Below are 25605 nucleotides of genomic sequence, written 5' to 3'. Positions count from 1 at the left end.
AAGGTTTATTGCCATATTTGGAAGAGAAAATAAATAATTAGCATGGAATGGAAAACAATGTCCAATATAGTTTCAGAATGGATGTTTATACTTACATTACTAAGAATTATTTGAGCTTCATCCTCAACCCAGACAGAAAATTTAAACTACTTGCCTAATATTCCTGATTTAACACTGTTAGCCATCTTAATTTCTATAGTATTAAATGCAACTCATCCTAATGAGGTGACTTAATTTCCCTGGATCTGTTGATGGTACTAGAAATCCAGGCCTAGGCCTGCAAAGTCAAGGACAAATTCCATAGATCTTAACTCTACCCATCTACCCATCCCCTAATTATCCTATCACTTCTAGGAAATGGACCTTCATTATTTCTTACCTGGACTAGTTACTTTCTTATTTGTGTTTCAACTTTCACATTCACCCTATTCCAACCTATCCTTCCTATTACTGCCACATTAATCTTTCCAAGCCCAGATCATAGAAAATCATTCCTCACTAAAAAATAAAATACAACAGAGAAGCCCTAGCAGCTTTTAGTAACAGATCAGGTAAAATTTCCTCTCTTGGGGTCTAAGTTCTTTGCAGTATGGTTACTAAATTATCTCCTCTGTCTTGTCTTTTTTTTGCATAGGTTCCAAGTGACATATAACTTGCTTCTTGTTTCTTAAGCATGTCATCACACCTTGGCCAACTTCTACCTGCCATTTACCTCCTTGAGTTACATATGATGTGGATATCTTTGAGGTGTCGCCTCCATAGTTGTCAATCCATATACTGGTCTCTGCCTCAGTTTAGATACAGTGTTGGTTAACTGTTTGTTTTTGTTAATCGTCATCCAAGGATATTTTTCCATTGATTTTTAGTGAGAGTAGAAGAGAGAGGGAAAGACAGAGAGAAACATCGATGTGAGAGAGACACATCCATTGGTTGCCTCCTGCATGCGCCCCAACCAGGGCCTAGCGCAAGGAGGAGCCTGCAACCAAGGTACATGCCCTTGACTGGAATCGAACCTGGGACCCTTTGGCCCTCAGGCCAACACTCTATCCATTGAGCCAAACTGGCTAGGATGGTTAACTTTTTATTAAAGCAAAAAGTTATTGAATGTTCACTATATTACAAATCTCTGCTTGGAGCTGGGAATACAGATCCAATAAGAGGTTTGGTCACAGAATATCAGTGTAGTATTTTCTAGGAAGCAAGAACCAGTGTTCTACCATTTTGACTAGTCAACACTTTGTTCTGTTTATTCCAAGAATGCAGTGTTGTCCTAGAGATGGTTACATGGAAGGGCCTTTTTTCAGCTATAGTGCTTACTAGCCACAGAGTTTTACGGGTGTATGAGTTGTATTATCCTGTATAGATTCTCTGGCATGTGTAAGGCCTAAAGTCTGAAAGAGAAATGCTTTTAGGAGTCCAGGGGGCAGTTGGTTTGTCAGTGGAAAAATGCCTAACTTAGCACTTGTGTGGTAAAGCTTATGGGTAGAGAGCTATCAGGAAGCTTGACATAAACAAGTTTGATTCATGCACCCTAAATTAACTTAGATTTCTTCAAGGACCATCCACAAAGTACAAATAGATTGTATTCAAGCTCATCAGAATTTAATTTTTTTCTGATTATAATTTGAGATATCTGCCACAGAACTAAAGTTGTATATTGGCTAAGGGAAATAGTACTACTACATGGTTTGTAAAGAAAAACCAATAGCTCAAAGTTATTTCCCCTCAAATGTTGATGCCCTTTGCAATCATGCAATAACTATAGCAATTAAAGAGCTAAAAAATATCCAGGGTTGTCATGTTACAACATTGCTTCATCAATATGTTTTGAAAATACCATGTTATATGTTGGAATAGAATACTAAGCAGAGAAAGAAGTATCAGCTTAAAGAATCTGCTACCAGTTGTCATAGAGAATATATTTAAAAAAGAAAGTTTTTCTAATGCTCTAAGTGACACAGTATGACTAGATTTCTTTTCAGTGCTTGAGATTACATAATTTTGGCTGGTTGCACTGAGGCTTAATTTTTAATCTAGGTTTTCATTATATTTTGTCCCTGATGCCAGTGGGTTAATTCCCACCTCCTTCTCTTTGTGTACTACCCTAACAACTTACTGCTTTTAGGCCAAATACAACACACACACAATATGATATTCTGTTTTTGACTAACTGAAGAATGGGGTGGGGTAGCTATCCCTTTAAAAGTACTTAAGAGCCCTAGCTGGTTTGGCTCAGAGGTTGAAGGGTCAGCCCGAGGACTGACGGGTTCTGGGTTCAATTCCAGTCAAGGGCATGTACCTCAGTTGCAGGCTCTATCCCTGGCCTGGGCACATGTGGGAGGCAACCAATCAATGTGTCTGTCTCTCCCCCTCCCTTTCACTCTGTCTCAATGGAAAAAATATCCTCAGGTGAGAATTAACAACAAAAAAGTACTAAAGAACTTAAAAGTGGAGATTGCTGAATTTATTCTCTTTGAATTTATAGTCTTTATCTTTTTGCCCTAAAAACTGAGGATATAACAACATATTCATCCCATGTCAGGTTGCTACAATTGAGCCACATCAGTACTAACTACTATATTCTTTATCATCATTTAGTATCCTATACAAATACTACTGAAATATTTCTTAAAAAGACCTGTATTTTTTACTCTATTCAGGGTAAAACCAGACCTTGTTTATCATTGCAGTAAATAAAAACAAATCTCATTTATGATACCTCATGTACGTTACTGAGCAACAACATTCATTTACGTAAATGAAATGATTAAATTATGAGGCTCCTGTAATTTTAGGAATATCAGCTAAGAATATTATGTTTTTTGTAAGCATCACAACAGCACAAATATGTTGGAGCAATTTATAATGTAGTATATCCAATTATGTCAGCAGGCTATGAATCATCTCCAATTATCAAGATGCATAAGTGCATTTTATGTGACGCTCAAACATCATTAATTTTGTGCTTTGCATAAACTGCTCAAATGACATGATTTCAGTAATTTCTAGCATCGATATTGCAGCATCAATATAAATTCAATGTAAATTGGAAAATGAAGATCTTCATCTTTATATCTGTGAAAAGGCATTTACTAAACACAGGCGCACATTGAACCTACACTTGCTGTTGGAAAAAAGAATCTGGAATGTACCTGAGAGAACCTAAATAATAAGAATCAAGACACAAGGGAAGTAAATCCCAGAGAAGGCCTAGCTAACCAGCCAAAGCATCCCCACAGGCTCTCTTACAGCTGTGATGAAGTAAAACATTTATAATTGTTTTAAATATGAAAGATTAAAGAACGAACATTCCCACCTCCCAGCAAACTGAATTGACCAAGTTCAGGTCTTACCAAAAGTTACTCACATATGTTGCCATTTATAAAATGATTCCTCACTTGTCTGGTAAATCTCTGTTTAGAGTATATTTAAAGTAATTAGAGCTTTAAATATTTTTTTCTATAATTAATATAGTATAGATTTTAATTAAAAATTAAAAATGTTTCACTTCTCATTTAATTTAGAAAAGAACCTCCACATAGCTGCACAGAGTAATGTGTTTAAGTAATTATATATCAATTTTAAATTCAAGTAATTAAAATTATTTTTAAAAAATCTTAGAAACTTACCTCAAAGTCAAGGTCTGAATATCGTGATTTTCTTCTCTGTTAGATTTTTTTTTTAAAAGAAGAAAAACCAATAAAGTTGTATTTAGTCATTGAAATGAAAAAAAATTATTTTCAATAAAATAATCCTGCTTCTTTATAAGTATTGCCTTCTCATAAAAATAATGTGAAAATGTTTTATTTCAAACTATTTTATACACATTATATAAAATGTAACATTATGTATAATATAAAAGAATATAAAAATATTTCTCATCTTGACCTCTTAACTCTTAATTTTTTAGTAAGGTGAAATTTTCTTTGAAAAGTCACACAAAAATTTCAATATTGAAGGAGACTTTAGGTCTAGTACAGTAAAACTACTTTGGAGACACAAAGGATTAAAAGCTGTGAAGGAAAAATCATCTAGCCATCTTAAGACCTCATACCAACTAAACTCCAAAGTTCTATATAAATCTCACCAACAAATGTCTTGTGTTTTTTTTGTGTGTGTGTGTGTGTTTTTTTTATACTCCTCCACAGGAGGGAGGAAGTCCTTCTAATTTCTGGTCCTCCCTTAGATGTCAAGTTTTTAATCCTAATTTAGTAAAACAAATAAATAGTCCACACCCCAGCAAAACATATATATAAATAGCTCACAGAGCTACTCTATGGCTCCAGCTCTGTTAAGCAGTTCCTATAATAGAGATAAATATGCATAAATAAAATAAAGTAATTAGGCAGCAGGCCTGATAAAAATCAGTAAACATAATTAAAATGAAATTAATGTGATATTTTATTAGCATAGGGAAGGGTATTCTTAGCATCTGCTCCAAGAAGTCGCTGGATTCATAGGATGACTGTGTATAAAAGGAGATGGCCAATAATTATGGAAAGGGTCCTCCAAATTTTCATAGTACAAAGCAAGTTTCCAATATAGGGTGTTTTTGTGGGGGAGGGAGTCTTTATTTTTGGAGGGAATGGGGATAAAACAGGAAAAATTAAATAATCAAAACAAGTAATATTCAGGCAGTTGTAAAAAATATTTAAACCTTTGGACAAACTTCTGTTTTATTTTTTCCTCTTCTCCTCTCCCAATATATACAGTCTTAAGTACAGAGACTTAACAAGGAATCACATCCAAGTTAGGTGGGAGACTCTTGTAACTGTTAACATTAGTAGAGACAGAAAGGCACTCGTAGTTTATTGAGAAACCTGACTAAACTTCCGCTACTAGCGTTAAAATGGTCACTGTAAAACCAGACCCTCCCTATGTAACCAACTCCCCAAAGCTTGTTACAGTAGACAGAAGGTAATATACCAAAACAATAATTTTGTTGTTAAAAAAAAAGTTGAAAAGTCCTGAAATCATTTGATTTTGGTGGAGCTGGATTGAGAAGCCTCTTTTCATGTACCGTCAAATTAAATGGAAACTCAGCACGTTAATGTCCCTTTGCTCCGTGTCCCCAGCATTAGCCTAGCCTAGCCTGGTGACATCCTGGAAGGAGGAAAGTGAGTGGGCAGGCGTTTAACCTAGACCTCCTTTGTCATCTCCCTGCCACTGTTGTTATCTAACTGCACTCTGCTAGACTAAATGTCAGTGTTCCCATTCGGCTCTTGGATGCTTTGCCTTCTTGGCACTGTGATTCAGCAGGACATTTTTTGTAAGTATACATTAAGCAAAATTATTTCCTAATATAGCAGATCCAAGTAGGGAAACACTTAGTTTTAAGCAATTATTATAGAACATTAGCCATGAGCTTTGTGTTCTATTTGAAAATTGAACAGTGAAATCTCATGAAAAAGGTTCAGCTAGCTAGAGAGTAAAAGGCCCTTCTGCTGTACATGTTGAGGAATTCTCTGTTGCCTCTTTGTTTCTGAATGCAAAGCTGTGTTGCTAAAGGCTCCATGTCTTATGAGCAAGAACAAAAGATGGGGACCTAGAAAAACACCAGAGATTCTACTTCCTAGAGCAGATGTCAATGTGAAATATGGAAAAGAAAATGGATATACTCCTACAAATAGATTACCCTGTCTTCCATTTACATTTACTAAAATTAAATCCTAACATAAAGGTATGTAACAGAACAGGCAGCCTTGAGGGATTAACTAAGAAAAAAATGAATCAGATTTCTATCAAAAGAGCCTAAAGATGGGAAATAAAGCAGTGAAGACTTAAAAATGAGAGAGTGGCCCTAACTTATTTGGCTCAGTGGCTAGAGCGTCAGCCTGCGGACTCAAGGGTCCCAGGTTCAATTTCAGTCAAGGGCATGTACCTTGGTTGCAGGCACATACCCAGTAGGTAGGTGTGCAGGAGGCAGCTGATTGATGTTTTTCTCTCATCAATGTTTCTAACTCTCTAGCTCTCTCCCTTCCTCTCTGTAAAAAATCAATAAAATATATATATTTTTAAAAATGAGTGGGGAAAATGTGGCAAATTTTCACAGCCCAAGAGAGGTAAAAATTTGTGTAATATTCATATCCCCACATTACTGACCAAGTATTCCAACCTTTTATAGCTTATAAATGTTTTCACATATGAACTTGCTAACTGCCCTGTGAGATGGTTGGGAAAGTATTATTTACTATCCCCATTTTATGAATGAGAGAACTGAGGACTACAGAAGTTAAAATAACTTGTCCACTTCACCTGGATAGTGAGCAAATGAGTTGGGATTCACACTTGGGTCTTCTAACTCCAAACCTTGCATTTTCTCCACTCAATCACTCACTGCTCAGTAGTACAAGTGATAATATTTTCTAGCAAAGATGCCTGTTATATTTTTCAGATTGATACTAGAACTCATCAAGAATAACATTAGAGGACCCTGTTAATCCAATACTGACAGCAGTGGACAGAGATGCTCTCTAAGCATAAAGCAAGGTAACCAGATTAACTTTTACTTGTCAATTATTTTTTAAAGGAAAAACATAGCAATATGATACTTTAAAGAGAAAATCTGATGGCAGTATACATATTAGTGTTGAGTAAAATAACTTAACCATCCTAATATAGGATAGTTTATGAGCAATGATACCCTGACAAAGAGTAGCTGACTTCTTCACCTCCTATTGCAAAATCTATTTACTTTAAAGAAATATCTGGCACTGGAAGATTGGTGGTGTGATGAGAAAATCGGAATGTTCAATTTGTTCAGTTTCAGTCTGGCCAATTTTCAAGGTCAGTTTTATGTCCTCATCTCATTGGACTTTCAGAAGATTTGGAAAGTTAATCATTTCCTCATTAAACACTCAACATAGGTCAGCTTTTCCTTTTTTCCCTCCCTCTTATTTGCTGTGGATCCTTCTCAAGTCTCCTTTGCTGGTTGTTTCTCATCTCCCTGCCTTATTGTGGAATTCTCTCCCGGAAAATAGAATTCATTCCATGGTTTTAAATACCAGCATTTCAATTTCAAACACTCTCTTCCTGTTTTTCCCCCATCACTGAAAAAGTTGGATATCTAATTGGTCAAGTTAGAAACTGAGGAATCACCCTTTTTTTCCTTCTGTCCCTCATCCTGCATGTCAAATCCATCAGCAAGTGCCATCTGTTCTACCTTCAAAATACTTCTTGGTCCACCCACTCCCTCCCTCCATCTCTACTTGTATCACTTTTATGGATTACTTCAGTAGACTCCTAGCTATCCTCCAGGTTTCTGTTCCAGTTCCTTTTTTCCAACCACGGGATCCCAATTCTTCCTCTTCCAATCTGTCAAAGGGGTCAATGGATAGAGAAATGATAAAGACAATCCTCATTTGCTTCCATTGTTTTAGAAGGCCCTGCACAATCTGCTCTTTTTCCTATTCCAACTTCATCTTAAGGAGCTCACCCCCTGCTACAAAGGTCTTCTAATCCTATGAGAATATTACAAGCTCTCTTAAATCAGTACCTCTGCACTTGCTTTTTTTTTTTTTTATCTGAAACGCTTTATACTTCAGAAGACTCCCCAGACCACCTTAGATAAAGAAGTCTCTCCTTCACATTCCAGTTATTTCTCAGAACACTACATAGTTTCAGATGATTCATTTGTTAAAGGTTAATTATCTACCACACAGGCAGGATCCCCATCTGTTTTGATCACTTTTATATCCTCAACATCTAGCAGAGGGCCTGGCACAAAAGCACAGATTCACAAAATTATTGATGAATGATTGAGGCGGCACACTGTGGCAGGAGAACAAATCCAAAGGAATGAGACTTGTTTTTGTTTTCCCCCTCAGGAATACTCTGGGAGAATTTGGAGAAGTAAGTGGATGACACAAAACCATTATGAATAGGTCAATTGACAGCCAAGAGAATCAAGACAATTTTTAGGAAACCAGGCTTATCACTAATAGAAGAGAAAAACGTTGAGTGGCACGAGGCTACTGAGCAATATTTGGTGAGTATATGCATAGAGGCATCGCTCCATATGTAGTTCTTGTAGAATAATGAATACTCTCTCAAAGGGAATACTTCATTGTTTGTGTAACTGCAAATTAAGCTGGACAGGACTCTAGAAGATTCAGTGAGGAATATATTCCACTGACTAATAAATGCAATGTGACTGCCATTAAAAGATTCTCTTACAAAGTTTTTCACTCAGAGAGAAAGCTTTAATAATCTGTTTATAATATCTGTGAATATAAAACCTGATAAAAAATGACTTTTATTTAAGCTAATTTTGTTTGTGTGCCAGCACAAAAGATAAAATTCCCTAATTCAGTAGTAAAACCAAAACACTAAAGAAGGCTAAGGCTTCTTTTCCCCACAGCCATATGAGAAAAGAATTAAAAAAAGAAAAACTTGCTTTGGCAAATGTCAGTTCTGATGGTTTCTATTCATGACAGTCTCCTACTTCTCAAGTGAGGCCATAACATTTTGTCTAATACCTTGAATATCAATTTAGAACAGCATTCAAGCCTCTTCACAGACATTCAAAGTGTAATGGTAGTAAAATAATAACACAACCTCCCATCTGAAGCACTCCTTACAATTTTCAAAGGGTTTGCACATACATTATCTAATTTGATCCTCACACTAGCCATAAGGGAGGCACCTGTGATGTGACATTATATCTAAAATGATTTATCTCTGAAAACCATTATGCTGAGAGCCCTACAATTCATGTCTAGAGGAAAATGGGGATACAAAAATTTAGCTTAAGAATGGTGGCCCTTTTCACCTACTTAAATTGAGAGAGATTATTTGACATGTTTTCAGATATATAGCTAAGTTTATATATAAATGGACAAAACTGGAGCTTTGTTTTTGATAAAAATCATTTTGTAATCTAGCTACCTCTGATGAGCTATTAAGGATTTCTTTATTAATAATAGAACTTAAGGCAAGATTTGTCACAGGAATAGCAGAAGCCACTTAATGTGTTTGATAAGGAGCTGAGTAGCCATGTAAGGGACCATGAGGTAACCTAGATATTAGCAAGGGAAGAAGCCACTGTGCCCAGCCAGGCTGGATAGACAAAGGGAGATGGCACAGTGACCTGAGCCCAGGGACCAGGTAGAAGCACTCTGGAATTGCAGCTAAAGAGACACAGGGTGCTGCCCAAAGCAGAGAGAGCAGGAGAAATATCCTGGGATGCTCTCTTCTCCCCCACCTCCAATCTCTCTCTTGTCTTTCCTATTGGCAGTCTTCTCACTGGCCAGAAGCCAAAGACACAGAAGCCTGTATCAACTCCGAGTGATACATGAGAAAAGGATGAAGAATAGATCATGTGCCAAACAGGCTCAGGACATGCAGGCAAGTTGGGAAGACATCTGGATGAGGAAATGTTTACTATCTAGATCTAACAGCTACAAGCTGTTGAAAAAAATATACCAGTGTTCCAATGATTCAAAACAACTATTGACCTATCTTAACACTGATAATACCTATATTTTTTGAAAAAATAAACAGAACCACAATATAAGATTTAAACTATATTTCATAGTCCTCAGTGGTTTGAGAACTATGATACCTCTTTTTCTCAGCAACTAGTCTTTTTGCTTTATGTACATACTGCACACTCAACACATTTTGTTAATTAATTGAAGGTGAATAATTTAAGGGCTGGTGATAATTTCATTTTTCTTAACCTTAAGCAAAGCAATTAAAGCCATTGTGAGAAATTCTACCATAATTGTGGAAACTAAATTGTTCAGAATTGTTTAACAAGTCCATTCTGGGAATGGATACAGTTTGGAAGATAGAAGATAAGAAAAAACAAGGTAATACCAGGCAGAGAGACAATATTTTTCATGCCAAGAAACTTCAAGCAAATATAATACTTTCTGCGCTCAATAATTAGGGGTTAGCTGAACAAACTCCCCGGGAGGTTGAAGCCTTTTCTGCTGGCACTGCCTTCGGGATTGGGGAGCCTCCCTCTTATGTGAATAAATACCTTCACCCACTCTTTGGCTTTCCTCTTTTTTCCTAATACTGCATTCTATGCAACATTGGGTAGCTTTTACCCTGCTCTTTCTTTCTCTCATCACTTCCCACCTGGGTAATTTGTGAGCACCCACTCCTCTAGAGGAAACGTCCTGAATTAATAATATCTTTTTAGTACAGCCTTGAAAATATCTGCCCATCCCTGTGGCTGCAGTCTCCCTTCTCACTCAGAGGGGGACAAGACTCAAATTGTTCTATGGCCTAGGCCTCATGTCATCCACATATCTACCTACTTTCATCTTCACATTGTCTCCCAAGACTTGTCTCCTCCCTGGCTATTTATTGTTAACCCCCACTCTCCACGCAGGTACTCTAGTTATTTTTCTCTGTTGTCAGAATATCATCTTCCCCACTGGTTGGTCCTACAGGTACAGCCTAGCAGAGTTGACAACTATTGACAATGCATCTCTCTGCTCCTTAAGAAAGCCATACCACTGACTTTATTATCATGGGTCACAGTCCTATCTCCAAAATCTGAAGTTATAAACACCTACACTTGATCTGCTTCATGTCTTTATTCACTCTAAGAGCAAGTGTCACTCAGGGTTAAGTGAACTTTATAGTTACTCTCAGGCTAATGTGCAGGCACGCTGCTGTCTCTTTAAAAAGTTGTAAAATTGATCAGGACAGAAAGATTCTATTCCAGGGTTTGCTATACACTTGCTCTGTAACCTTGAACAAATGACTTTAACGATCATAACAACTTATCCATTGCACAGAAGTGTTGTGAAGATTAATTCATGTTTTTAAGGTGATTTGAGGCTCTGCTAATGAAAGATGCTATATAAATGCTAATTTTTATTATCCATTCCCACATCTATATATTTTCTTTCAGCTAGCTGTCTCCTAAAATGGTTACTGTAAGCAATTCCTAACTATTAGACTAACTATGAAACTCTTCTAAAGAATGAAAATGAGGTATTGACTTTTCATTCTGAATCCTGAATTTTCTTCCTTCTCAAGATACAAACCTTGTGGTCTCCAAGTCATTTAAATGCAGATCTTTTGGCTGAATCACAGCTGTACTTAATAATACGGATAAGGAGACTTAGAAAAATTACCAACTGAACAGTCTATTGTTCAAGTACACACAACCTGTACAATATCAAACACAGAAAGATTTTTAGGCTTTTAAATGTAAAGTATTTTTATAACAAGTAAAATATTTAATGTCATTCCATTCTTACCCCTTTAGCACATCTAAAGAGCCATTCTAAACAGAAGACTACATATGGTCATGATTTTTCCAGTAGCGCATCTGAATTATGCTTATTTATGATGTTAGGCTATTGTATCAAGTAAGCACTTAGAGAAACAGTCGCTATTCTGCTAATTCAGAGTGAGGGAATGCTTCTGTTAGAGGCTGCTCCAGCCAGCCATTCTGCAGTGAACGTGGCCTCAGTGCCCTATGCCTTTGGTTCTGAAGGATGATTCTCCTCAGAAATCCCATTCCATTTAAGATTGATCTAGAATTTAGGAGTTTACTTGAAATCCTGTATACATTCTCATTTTTGTCTAAAATTTCCTTGATTCAGTTTGGAAAAACCTCAAAATAATACCACTCACCAAGATACTCTGGTCTTTCAGGATCTTTCTTTGTTTCAACCTAGAAGACATGACTTTGTGGGGTGAAGGAAGAGACAGTTGCCTCTGGGCACTTTGGAACACCAGAACATATGATTGTCAGCACACTTCTGAGGGAAAGGGTAGGTAACGAATTATAGTGTCTCATGAAATAACCTCAGATTAAAAAAGTGAGTAATACATATAAAAGAGTGCATATATCACAATGTATACTGAACACATGTAAATATATCAGCAGTGACTTTACAACAAAACTTCAAGATAAAGGATAAGAAAGTCACACATAAAACAGAAGACATTATATTCCTTAGATCTTACTTGATTAACTATACAATATGAATGATTTTGATCGTTGTTGACCATTGTCTACTGAATTTATGGGTAGAAAAGAAACTGAGAGGAGCTTGCTTTTTTACAAAAGCCATATTGTTGGACCCCTGAGTCTTGACTCTTAGCCTGTTCAATTTATATCCCTCCTGAGAGGTCACAATTAAAGACCAAAAATTTTAGTGGTCATCATTCTGTAAGAGTGAAGAGCAAAACATTTACTCTGAGATACACTGATCTAACAATAATAGTTTATAATCAGTGTAATGGTAGTCACAGTCCAATTTTGTTATTTTTAACAGCTGCCCTCACACAGAAAATCCAGAGTTGGTTTAAGTTTGTAGTGCTATCCAGAAACGTCTTTAACCACCAAAAGGCCTTTAGTACCTGGGAGATGTCAGGAGGGTCTTCTGGGGTTTTTCCTTATAAGTGCTCTACTTGGTTTATGAAGGATTATGACTTCTAGGTATCTTTTTTAATATAGAGGGTTCCTTTTTAAAAACAATATCTTGAGAAAGAGGATTCTGATGCACTACTGGAAAAAAACATACATTCAGACTATTCTAATCCAAACATGCCAAAAATTCTTATGGATACATAACTGCAAAAGGTAATGTGACTCTTCTCTCTCTGTCCAGGATCACGTTGATCTCTGTGTTTCAAGTGCCAAGAAAAAGTTTATTCTATTGCTTACCTCTAAAGAACTCATTGATATAGTCGATCCAGTTTCACTTCTCGATAGTCCTGCATTATCATCCAACTCGGTGGCCATGAAATTCTTCACAGCTGTGCGGGGCTCGAAGGGTAAATTCTGCATATGTTCCTGGGGTGCAAGATGCTGATCTAAGTTCATATTGAACTGGTCCATAACGGGGGGATTCATATTGAACTCAGGATTTACTTTGTAGTGCAATAGCCTTTCATGTGGCAGGGTTTCCATACCAATATTCATTTTGCTTTCCTCTTTCATTGATGGCTGGGTATTTACAGAACTTCGGGGCATCACAATGTAGTCACTTTCCATCATTCTTTCTTGAGGATGGACTATGTCCATATCAGCCCCTCTCAAATTATCATCTGTACATAAGTACACAGTTCTCCGCAATTCACTGTTCTCTTTTTTCAAACATTGATTGCCCAGCTCATTCATACTCATGGGCATGTGCAGACCCGTGGGTTGCTGGATAATGACTTTAGAAATGACATTTCCAGGCAATGTTGAATAGCTTAGCTCTTCAGGGTTTGTTCCCTTTTCTTCTTCATCATCATTTAAAGAAATCCTAGAGAGTGTCCCTGTTATTGTTGCTGCTCGGCAAGGACCAATATCCTTATGAAGAACTGTGAATTCAAATATGAAAGTTATGCATGTCTACTTTTCTTTATTGTATCCTGTCCTCTTTCTACTAAACTATTTCCTTAATAAAATGAAAAGCTAGTATTTTTTAAATTATATATCTACTGTTTGTACATGGTCCATATTATGTAATCACGCTTTATTGATTTTGATACACTCGCATAGATCTCAGGTAGCCCATGGCTAAAGCATATCTCAAAGTTGATTAATGGACTTTCAAAAATCTCCGTCCTTTAACAACTCTGCTGCATAGGGTTTTATAACATTATGGATATATTTCACATAAATATGGCTATTTTTGTAAAGGCTTTTAAAGTTGTAATCATTAAAACACTTCTTTAAAGAGGTAGTAATCAATAAGAATTCATCCTACAGCATCAGAAATCCCTCCAACAATTATTCATGTTGAAAGTTAACGAGCATTGTGGTCAAGGTAGATGCAGGATTCAAAAGTATTTATCATCTTCAGTTCCATGTAGGAAAAGGAATTCTTTTTACAAGATCAATCCATATGCTAGAATGCCCTTCAGGGGGTACTAAAATTGCTGAGTTTAAGCAAGCAAACAAACTGTCTGAGCTTCCAAAACCTCCATTTCATTTTAAACCTGAAAAATAACAACCTAGAAAAAAATTAAAAATGCATGATAACTTACAGTAAGAGAGGGAAGAAAATGAATACATAAAGCAAACCAAACACTCAATGAAAGAATTATTAAACTATATTTTCATGTTTCCTTCCTCTACAAAAAGAAAGCCATATTTTATGCACAATAGAGGCAGAATGACTCAAAGCATGCTTAGTTGTGAAAAACTTTCAGTCCTGAAGTATAAAAGAATGAAAGTCTGAAGAAATATTCTTGGTAATTTGGGTCTTGAAAGCACACAGAACAGCACCGTGTGCGAGTTGGCTCAATGTGTACACCTAACGCTGCCCTATCTACAAAGCAGAGCATCACCCCTGAAAATGTCATTTGGCAGAGATAACCGTAAAGTATTTGGCTTATTGTCTCTGCTTGAGAGGTTTCATGTATATTGTTATCAAATAGCATGATAATCATTGTGCACTAAAGCAGAGGTTGAAAAATAGATTATGAATGTGCTTCTCTATTACAAAGAAAAGAAGCCTTCAAAATTATTTCAAAACATGCATCATTCATGTAATGTCTTTTATCTTTAAAGATACTGTATTTAATTATTACATTAGGTCTCTTTATTTTAGACACAAAAAAATCATGTGACATCTACATGTTTTTTATTAAACCCACAATTTGGTTGTGACTTTTGCATTAGAATAATTTAGTTTAAAAGAATTATTTCCAAACCTCTTGAAAATACTAAAGGGCAAAGTACACTAAATTAATAGACTTAATGATATTTTAAATAAAATACTTTTAAAAGTCTTCTTATTCATGGAAGAATACTTTTTAACCCTTAAATGTATATAAAATTTAATCCAAAATTTATAGCAGTAAAATTTAAAGGCTAATTATAAGAACCTATCATGTTGCATTAAGAACATACAAATGCTATACTTTTATGAATATATTATAAAGGAAATCTTAGTACTGAATATTGATTTTATAATGTGCATTTGTATAAGATCCATTTATTTAGTTTTATATAACTAATATGATTTATAGTTATAGTCAGAACATTTTTATTAAATGGCATAGCCATCTTTATTGAAAATGTATGTATCTTACATATTTGGGGAAAGACAACTCTTCTCATAAGGTAGTGTATACTCTATATAAAATAAATGTCAGCCTCTTAGAATTGCTTAAAATGGATATCCAAAATTTGATTATACAACATAAAAAATCCACACCACCTACAAACATGATTTTGAAGTGATGGACTTTTTAAATTATTCAAGGTGTAAAAGGCAAACAAACCAAAACACACCTGAATATCTTACACAATCAGATATATAATCCACCCTATGGAAAGTGAATTTCAATTAAACTTAGAGGAAGATTATTCAGAGTCTATGCATTGAGACTTTAAAACCAAATATACCTCAACATGGACAGAAAAACTCAAAGGCAAATTCCTGATGAGCTCATATAAAACGGGCACAGGCAGAAAATGGAAACATTCAAAACAATCTTTTCAAATAAAATAATGGTATTGGGAATACTAAACCTCAGAATGCAGTGAATTCTGGGGGAAAAAACAACAGGTAATATAACAAAAGAGAACAAATGAATACTTAAGAAATGAGATCAAAGCTTGGGTTAAAATAGTGGTTGTCTATGTTAGTTTGAATGCATCAGAATTACCTGGCTTGCAAGTAAAAACACTGATTACTTCACACAGTAAGTCTAGGGTAGGGCTTGAAAGTTTCCATTTCTAACAAGTTCCCAGGTAACATGAACTCTTTTCGTCTGGGGACCACACTTTGACAACCACTGGTTTAATGTTAATAGCTGGTAAAGGAATACAAAACTGCTCCTATTTTGCTTCTCTAACAAGGAGGGCTGTAAAGAATACACCAAAAGAACTACAAAGGAAACTAAATTGAAGATAGGTAAATAGGAATTAAATAAATTCAGGCTTCCAGATCCAGACAAACCATACTCCTCCACCTTGGAACACAGATGTGAAACCTGGCACCATGGCTAGTGATCTTTGAGACATTATGGAAAATGGATGAAGCAAGGGAAAATGTTTTATCAATTTTCCAGAGGGAAATGGTAAATTTTTGAAATCAACTACTGTGTCTTAGGAATATTTTGTTAGATATTAAACAGAATAGGGTGATTCCTGATAGCCCACACAGGTCCACTATGGGTTACCGAATAATAACAGTTATTCTGTGATTTGCTATGACGATACTCAGGAGTGAGACTAATCTCTCATATTCTTATGATTATGACAACTCTGTGATCTCAGACTCTGCATAGATGGTTGAAAGTTATAAGCTGAATCTGAAAACTACACTTAGATGTAGTCTGCGTGTGGTGGGTGGGAGGTGCCTTACTGAACATAGCAGGGTTCTACACTTGGTCTCATTTCCTTTATTGACAGTTTAGATGAAGATTTAGAAGGTATTCTAATCAAACTTGCAATGGCCAAACAATTTCAAATGAATAGAATGCTAATCTGAAACTGGTGAGATGATAGCAAATAGAGATAAATGCAAAGGACAGATTTTTTACGTAACCTTAGACTTGGAACACTCTGACAGCCACTAGAAACAGTTTTGGGCATTTTAGATGACAACTAGGTGATACTAATATAGTACCAGCTGCTATGTAATCAGATGCAAATGTAGATAACATTAGTAAAGAGCCAACTGTGATAAATTCTGGATACATATGTATATATTTGGGCACCATAATTTAAAATTATTAACAAATTGGGGGTTACCAGGCACACCATGCCTGCCTGGGAAGATGCTCTGAGGAAGGGATATGGAACCATGGTTTGTTTAGCCTGGAGAAAAATGACTTAGATTGGGCTAAATGATAATTGCTCTCAAATATTGGGATATTTTGATGAAGTAGCTATCCACTCTTGTTCTAGAGGCAACAATAAAGGTAATGAATAAAAGATAAAGTCAGGTATATTTTTTTCCCCAATACAAAGGAACATTTCAACAACTGGAGTCATCCAAAAAGTAAAATGTGGATTCCTTTACTACCCTTGAGTCATCTACTCTTGGTGAGAGTTTAGCCACAGGCAGAGACAACCATCACAGACAGGTCAATGAGACACCAGTACTATAGGGCAGGGTGTGCTGCATGGTTTCTCTTGTTCCCTCCAGAAATAGAACAACAATTGCTATGATACACATACACACGGGGTCATTTCATCCTTACAACAAACACCCACATTCCATAGGTGATGAAATAGACATAGAGAGACTAGATTGGCCTGACAACCAGTAATGGAATGGGAGGGCTTACATCTTCAAGTCAATGCTTTTCTGCTGTCACGGTGCTCCCAATTAACCATTTCTAGTTTCTCTCATTCCCTCCCCACCCCCGTTCTGCTATTACAATACAATATTTCTATTTGAAGGACTTCATTTATGAGTAGAACTCTGAATATTCTCTTCTATTCACCACACAAATGTGATACACAAATCACAGCATTTTCTTTAAAATAAAAAATCCATGAAAATGATTTAATATCTCTAACGATTAGTTTCAAAATCCAAATATTCTTACCTGACCGACAAGCAATGTCTACATCCTTTTCAAAGTCTGTCTGTAACAAAAAATAATGAGGCATAGAATCATCATTTAATAAAGACCTCAAATAACTTCTACTAATCAGATTATCTGAAGTGTACAGATTATCTGACTAGGCAGTACCAGGTTATTGTTTAGTACAAAGGAATTTTCTCAAGGAATAATCAAATTGTTTTCAAGAGTATTTCCTAGAGACCAAATGTTCAATAAAATCAATGGAAACATGCCATACAATTTTGAGAAAGCAATACAATACCCATTGTCATCTTCAAGGATAGAATTGTAAGGCAATTCCTTAAACTATAATAAAAGATTAAAATATGCACTATTATGAATACACTTTAATGAATGTCTTTGTTATTTGTATGTTTTGAGCATTCACTTTGTATATATTGTTTGAAGTGTTGTATCTTATAGCACAGCTCTGTCAAACCCTTAATAGTCAAATCAGTCTCTTCTAATCCATTTTCACTGAAATGTGGCAAAAGGCTTTTAGGCTTAGGAATTAAAATTGAAGAGGAAGCAATACTAATCTGGCCTACAAGCTGCTAGAGGATACTTCCATCCTCATATTTTCCCCAAACTTTTATTTTAAACTAGAGGCCCGGTGCACGAATTTGTGCACAGGTAAGGTCCCTTGGGGGGAGGGACTGCAGGAGGTTGGCCAGCCCAGGAGGTTGCTGTGGGAGTGCACTGACCACCAGGGGGAAGCTCCTGTGTTGAGCATCTGCCCACTGGTGGTCAGTGCACATCATATTTATTGGGGAAAATAAATTAGACCATCCTATCCAATATTTTAAATTCAAGATATTAGTATTTTATTTTTAATAAGGAATTAATTATTCCTTCTCAAGCTTTACTTAAATGTTACTAGTATATTTTTTACTATTTTTATGTTGCCTAATAAAAAAAGGTTATTTGGTCATTTGGTCATTATGGTCACTTAGGCTTTTATATAGATAGGCTAGAGGCCCGGTGCATGAATTCATGCATGGGTGGGGTCCCTCAGCCTGGCCGGCAATCGGGGCTGATTGGGGCCGTCTGGCCCAGTCCCGATCAGGGCCATGGGGGCAGGCTGGCCGGGGGAAGGGACCACGGGAGGTTGGCCAGCTGTGGGAAGTTGAATGTGGGAACCTAGACCGGCAGTCGGACATCCCTCTCACAATCCTGGACCACTGGCTCGTAATCACCCCTAAATGCCCCCCTGCCAGCCTGGTTGCCCCTAACTGCCCCTGCTGCCAGCCAGGTCTCCCCCAACTGCCCCATCCCTGCCAGCCTGGTTGCCCCCAACTGCCCCCCACCCAGCTGGCCTAGTCACCCCTCACTGCCCCCCCTGCCAGCCTAATCACTCCCAACTGCTCCCCCTGCCCGCCTGATTGCCACAACTACACCCCCCTACCAGCCTGGTAGTCCCCAACTGACACCCCCCCCCCCCCCCCGCCGGCCTGGTCACCCCACGCAGCCTGCTTGTTCAGTTGTTTGGTCGTCCCTTAGGCTGGCCCTGGGCGGCTTGGCAGCTGACATCCAAGGCTTGCCTGCACCTTGGGCCAGCCCTGGGTGGATAGGGGGCTGAGGGGACTGGGTGCCATCTTGTGGCTGTGGGTGCCACCATCTTTGAGGGCGTGGCAGGTAAATTAGCATATTCCCTCCTTATTGGCTGTGGGCACCACCATCTTTGTGAGGGTGTGATGGTCAATTGCATATTCCTTCTTTATTAGATAGGATAATGTAGTTCATTTTTGTAATGGTAAAAATAAATTAGACCATCCTATCCAATATTTTAAATTCAAGATATTAGTATTTTATTTTTAATAAGGAATTAATTATTCCTTCTCAAGCTTTACTTAAATGTTACTAGTATATTTTTTACTATTTTTATGTTGCCTAATAAAAAAGGTTAATACATCAAATATAAGAACTATATGATTTCATTCATATGTGGGATATAAAACAAAAAAGCAACAAGCTCATAGATACAGACAACATTCTGGTGGTTACCAGAGGGGAATGGGGAGTGAGGAGAGGACACAGAGGGGAACAAGTATATGGTGATGGAAGAAGACTAGATTTTGGATGATGAACACACAATGAAATATACATGCAGTATTATAACGTTGTACACTTGAAACTTCTATAATGCTATTAATCAATGTTGCCCCAGTAAAGGTAATTTATATATTGTAAAATATATATTGTAAAATAATTTTTGATTTTAATGACATAGTTTAAAAGTTATCTCATTTCTAAAGTGGTTATGCCTAAAGTACCCTTAATCCCAACAACAGTCAGAGCTCATGTCCAGTAACTGACTGTTACTGGAAGCATGGCTACCCTTTGTTTAGGGAAGTAGTTCTCATATGAGGCTGCACATTGGAACCACCAGCATCTGGGTCCAAACCCAGAGATTCTGACCTCATTAGTCTGGAGTATGGATTCCAATGGATTCTAATGTGCAACCAAGGCTGAGAGCCACAACTTTAAGACTAGAAGTGCAGGACCATAGTTCTGACCTGAAACAAAGACGATCCTTTGGACAAATTGTTATCCCTAATTCTGTGCAAGGATGAAAATACCCTCTGGTGTTTCATAGAAGCCCCACACTCAATACACCACTGGGTCAGTAACGGATGCTGGACTCCCAAGCTATCCAGACTTCCACATCTGATAATGAACTAAAGCCAAAGTCACTCAAAATGTGATATTGATGCTATTTTACTAATAAGAGTATTTTTTTACTTCCTAGAAATCATGAATCAATCAACAATCAGAGGGAAAATAAAAGCTCACCATGATTTGCGCATGCCCATTAGGAAAAGAACTTGAAGAATCAGCATTGATTGGATCCTGACAGTTTCTCAATCGGCATCTAAATGCATCCTGAACCTGTGGGGGAAAAATGACAGACATTAATTTTCTTCTCTCTCAGAAATGACCAGATAATGTTTACATTGGCAATCAACTGAGAAAGCAGTTATCATTGTTTTTATATGACACCCAATTTGTTTAATTCCTAATACAAATAGTGATGTACCTCAACTTTGCTTTCTGCCAAGGAAATTTACCACTTGCAATAATCTTTAGAGGGAAGTTTTGGGAACTTCTCAGCTATCAAAATGGCTGTGTCTGGCTCAACACCAGTAATTCTCACCCGAGGGCAGATTTATTTCCACTGTTACAAACAATATGTGTGGTTTTCAAGGGGGATTTACTATTTGGTATGGCATAATTTTTATATCTCTAAACATTGTGAAAAATGAGATTACTCAATGATCTTTTGACAAATTGATTTGGGATTTTCCTTTTATGTCTCATGTAAGGGATCCTATTGGTGAGACTATTTCTTGTCTCCCTTCAAGTATTATATGCCCTGATTGAAAAATAAAACACAGTAAGACAAAGAGATAACAAAAGCAGATCTATTTCTGGTTATCTTTAGAGGGCGGGGCGGGGGGGACGCATTTGGTGAAGCCAAACTTCCATAATATCCATTCACATTTGGATTCTGAGTAAAGAACAAACATATCACAAGGAAATTTGAAGAACATACCTTCCATTAAACACACGCATCGATGAATAAGAAACACGGTACCCATAGTTATTCTGATCACATGATGCCTCCGCATCAGCGTGACCTTTCCACTGCCTGTGGCTCATTAGGCTCCTAACAAGCTGTTGATAGACATTATCACAAGTAGCTTCTCATCCCAGTCAATGGCAGTCATTTTACTAATATTTTGTTTTCCTGGTTTCACATTAATTATTGACATTCCTCTAGTTTATTGTAATCTGTTTTATTGTATTAAAAAACAAAGCATGGATGCAGTGGCATGTTCCCTATTTTGCTAGAGCACCACTGTAGAGACTGCCAAGGTAAAACACATAATGATCTTTACTTGTGAAAAGTGCCGATATAAAATATCCTGCCACTGTTGTGTTGCGAGATGTTCATAGTGTATGTGTTGGGCAAGAAAGATTGGAGCCTGCTGTTTTCAGCTCCTCTCACCTGTATCATAAGTCACTGGCAGTCTCTTTCCTAAACTGCAAGATTTGAAAAGTGATATGGAGTTTAGTCACCAGCATAGAGTCTTGGATAACCAGGTCATCATGAGACCTTCGTCCACTTGTATTTCTCCACCTCAGGCTCTCATCCTGGCGATGAGACCACGATAGGGTGTATTAAGGAAGTGGGGTATGGACTCAGTGCTCTCCGATCTCTTTCCGATCTTTGATTCTAATGTTTCTAAATCTGGGATTTCTTGGGGGTGGTTGCCTAATATGAGACATATTAAAATCAAAAATTGGTAATGAGTCTAGTGTTTACCCGATGATCACTGTTTCTCTTATGCAGAAATTGGCATTAGGGAAACCACTAAGGAAGTGTATATGTTTTTAGAAAAAAATATTAAGAACCAATGTCAAAAAATAGGTCCCTGCTAATTTTTTGTTTGTGCCCTGAGACACTGTTAAAGCAAATATATAAAGGAAGAAAATGTTGCCTTTTAAGAGCTGCCACATGAAGATATTTTTTCAAATCTATTTCTGAATACTTGCATATATCCTCCTATATAATAAAAGGCTAATATGCAAATCAATCAAATGGTGGAATGACAGGTTGCTGTGACATGCACTGACCACCAGGGGGCAGATGCTCAATGCAGGAGCTGCCCCCTGGTGGTCAGTGCACTCTCACAGGAGGAGCACTGCTCAGCCAGAAGCCGGGCTCACAGCTGGTGCAGCGGCGGTGGCGGGAGCCTCTCCCACCTCTGTGCAGTGCTAAGCCATCAGTCAGACATCCCCTGAAAAATCCCGGACTGTGAGAGGGCGCAGGCTAGGCTGAGGGACCCCGCCCAGTACACGAATTTTGTGCACTGGGCCTCTAGTAAAATATAAAGGTAGCACTTGGTAATACCAGGTGGTACTTGGTAATACCAAACATTACTTTAACTGGTGCTCACTAACCACTCTTATTTTCAGACCTTCAGAATGTAGCTGTCAGGTTATTTTTGTCTCACAATGAAATATGCAAAAGCAACTTCTATAAGTTTCTCTCTAAAATCAACTATCTGATAGCTTGAAGTAAATATAAAATTTAAAAAAATCCAATTCTTTTTCATAATACACACAAACACAAAATCAGTTCCTAAAAATCCCAAACTCCCAAATATGATAATGGATTAAGGGCATTTCTACATGGGGGAATGATGTCAACTCCATGAATCAGTCAATGTTATTCAGAAGAAATCTAAAACAGAAAAGCATAAAAACCCTCTAGTAAATTCAAGGTCATTTTAATCCTATATAATAAAAGGCTAATATGCAAATCGACCAAACAGCAGAACTACCGGTCACTATGATGTGAACTGACCACCAGGCAGCAGACGCTCAATGCAGGAGCTGCCCCCTGATGGCCAGTGCACTCTCACAGGGGGAGCGCTGCTCAGCCAGAAGCCCTGAGCCGGGCTCATAGCTGGCGAGTGCAGTGGTGGTGGTGGGAGCCTCTCCCGCCTCTGCGGTAGCGCTAAGGATGTTTGACTGATGGCTTAGACCCGCTACCCACGGGGAGCAGGCCTAAGCCATCAGCCGGACATCCCCCAAGGACTCCCGGACTGCAAGAGGATGCAGGCCGGGCTGAGGGACCGCCCCCCCCCCCCCACTGAGTACACACATTTCATGCACCGGACTTCTAGTGGTCATATAAATGCTAACATTTAAGTGTTAGTTTTTCTGGCATTTTTAGTGCCTCTGTTACTTCTAATTCAGAAATATTTGTAGGAAAAATTCCACTTATTCCAAATATTCCATTTGATATATTTTTAAAATCTTAAAACTACATTCAGGTAATCTAGATGAATTGGCCTTAAATATTTGTCCAACACTGTCAGGGAAGAATGATTAGACTAGGTTTCACACTGCTATTTCCTCACCCCAGAAAGGGTGTTTCAGGCATGACAACACCTGGAAAGTGCATCTGCAGCTATTTGGGAGCATTTTGATAATTAATTGACTTTCCTGTCAGGTAAACAGAGGGACATCTTTGGTGAGTCAATGTGAGTTGTACTAATGGAGAACAACTGAAATTTTTTAAAAAGCAAATCTACTAGAACCTTTTTTCCAGACAACGAGAAAGCACAGAAAACAAATAAGCAAAGACAACATCTAGATCTGACTTTCCCATCCTAAAATTAAAATCTTCAGGACCAAGACTCATATTTACAATGCTGGACGATAATAGTCTTGATGTCTTCCTTGCCTTGTGATTAAGATTAAAGAAAAATAATCATTAGAAGACTCAAATATTTATTATTTAAGCTTCAAGTATCTGTGGAAAGCAAGTCACTTTTTCAGGTAACTATTTTAAAATTTATTTTTAGATATTAAACTCATAACTTAAGAGTTCTTGCAATAGCATTGTTTTTAAAATTTAGACTAGTAAATATAATTTTTAAATAGACTTGTCTAGAAGAATTATTTAACATAAATTATGGCACAGTTAAAATCTAGAGTTCAAAATTTCCCCTGTTTATAAAACTCTGCACTTAGGTCTTTCACCTTAGTTGCCAGCCAGAGGATTAAAAAGTTTCAGGGGAGTAGTAAAGAACAAATATGTAAATAGCCTTAAAATATTTAGGGGACTTTAAGGAACTGATGTTGTGAAATGAAAACAAAACAGAGGCCTGAAACACCCTCAAAAATAAGGTGAGGTGAAAAGAGTAAGCTATCAAAGTTGTCTCGTGCAAGTATCCAACCTGAGCAACACCCAAGTTATCCTACTTCCAGCTGCTAAAAATTCCCCCAAAAGCTGTCAACCCCTGTATAGGAGATGGATTCCTGGATGAGACAGGAGTCAAAGAGGTTTGCAGGGCGTGTCTCGCTCCTCTCTCCCCCATGGGGTGAGCTATTCCGTTCAGCTCTGAGGCAGCAGCAAGCCCAGGGCTCCTCTGCTGGGCCTCACTCTGAGGCAGCTTGGCAGTGTCACTGTGACAGCCGGTGCCAGATTTAGAGGTGGTGGGAAGAGCATGGAGTGCTGCTTGGCAGCCTCGCCGTTTAGAGAAACATCACACGAAAGTGCTGCACGGTTTGAAATGGTTCCATATTTAGCACGGAGTAGCTCAGACCCCAAATCTTCACCTTTTAACAAGACAGTTTTGCCTCCAGTTATTTTGAGGATCATTTTAAGCCAAGCAAAGAAAGAAAGTTAGGTTCTTGAAATAATTTGAGATGGCTAATGGAGAGAAACGGAGTTTCTTACGTGTTGTGTAATTCCCCTCCCTTGGATCTAATGTCCACTATTGTTTCTCTGGAATCATATTTGAATCAATGACTTGGTTTTTTTGTCATCACATTAAATTTCACGTAGATTGCTATAGATCCATTAGCTATGGATTGAGGGAACAATATGGACTTTAGTCCCAAATTTCAGTCTAATAGAAATATTAGAATCCTTTAACACCTAGAGGATCTTTCACTTAATCTCAAAATTGTAGCTCTTTTTGTATCAGTTTTGGGGGTCAAGGTGGCATTTCATATGCATGATCTGAAAGATATAACAACATTTGGCTAGCATGCAAGTGAGGAAAGAGGAAAAGAGATGTTACTCGCCAGACACTACTTCCCCTGCCTTCACAGATGATGTCTCATTGTAGCCTCATGCCATTCACTTCGAGCAAAAAATAAACACTTAACTGATAACCTCTTATTTCTTACATTTATTTTAAACCTTTATTCCGGACATATGCAACTTCCTGCCATTAGTTTAACAATGTTGCAAGGCAGGACCTAGGAGTCTGAAAGGAAAGGGAGGTGGGATTTGCCTCTCCCTATGGCCAGGTACTCAGAGCAAGCCACGGTGGGATGCTACCTGGCAGACCTGCCCGAGTCTGCCCATCTCTGCCATGAACTCCGTGTCTCAGTTTGTTCACTGATGCCCCTTTACTCATCTGATTATATGCTCGCGTTGAGCTCCTAAATCTCTGTACAGATTTAGAGAAACCAAACGTGCAGATTAAGACTGATCCAAATTTTCATGATACAATTGCCACATGCTCAAATCAGGAAAACCCAGACTGGAAGGAGAGGAAGAATTTATTTTCCCCTGCCTAAGACATG

The 25605-nt window shown here is 37.6% G+C and overlaps 1 protein-coding gene across 1 annotated transcript in view; it reads right to left on the bottom strand.

Moving 5' to 3' along the window:
* ADGRB3 (adhesion G protein-coupled receptor B3) overlaps positions 1–25605 on the bottom strand; it is a 705567-nt gene that overhangs the window by 12568 nt on the left and 667394 nt on the right. Inside the window, exons 25-28 of the mRNA XM_054722440.1 lie at positions 20287–20382; positions 17476–17515; positions 12641–13284; positions 3630–3665 (exon numbers count right to left, since the gene is read on the bottom strand). Coding sequence (XP_054578415.1) covers positions 3630–3665; positions 12641–13284; positions 17476–17515; positions 20287–20382 — 816 coding nt within the window. The remainder of the gene's footprint in view (positions 1–3629; positions 3666–12640; positions 13285–17475; positions 17516–20286; positions 20383–25605) is intronic.

This window comes from Eptesicus fuscus, chromosome 10 (genome assembly GCF_027574615.1).
Source record: "Eptesicus fuscus isolate TK198812 chromosome 10, DD_ASM_mEF_20220401, whole genome shotgun sequence".
Lineage (NCBI taxonomy): Eukaryota > Metazoa > Chordata > Mammalia > Chiroptera > Vespertilionidae > Eptesicus > Eptesicus fuscus.
Note: the sequence above shows the minus strand (reverse complement) of the source record. Positions and strands in the feature narration are given on the sequence as shown.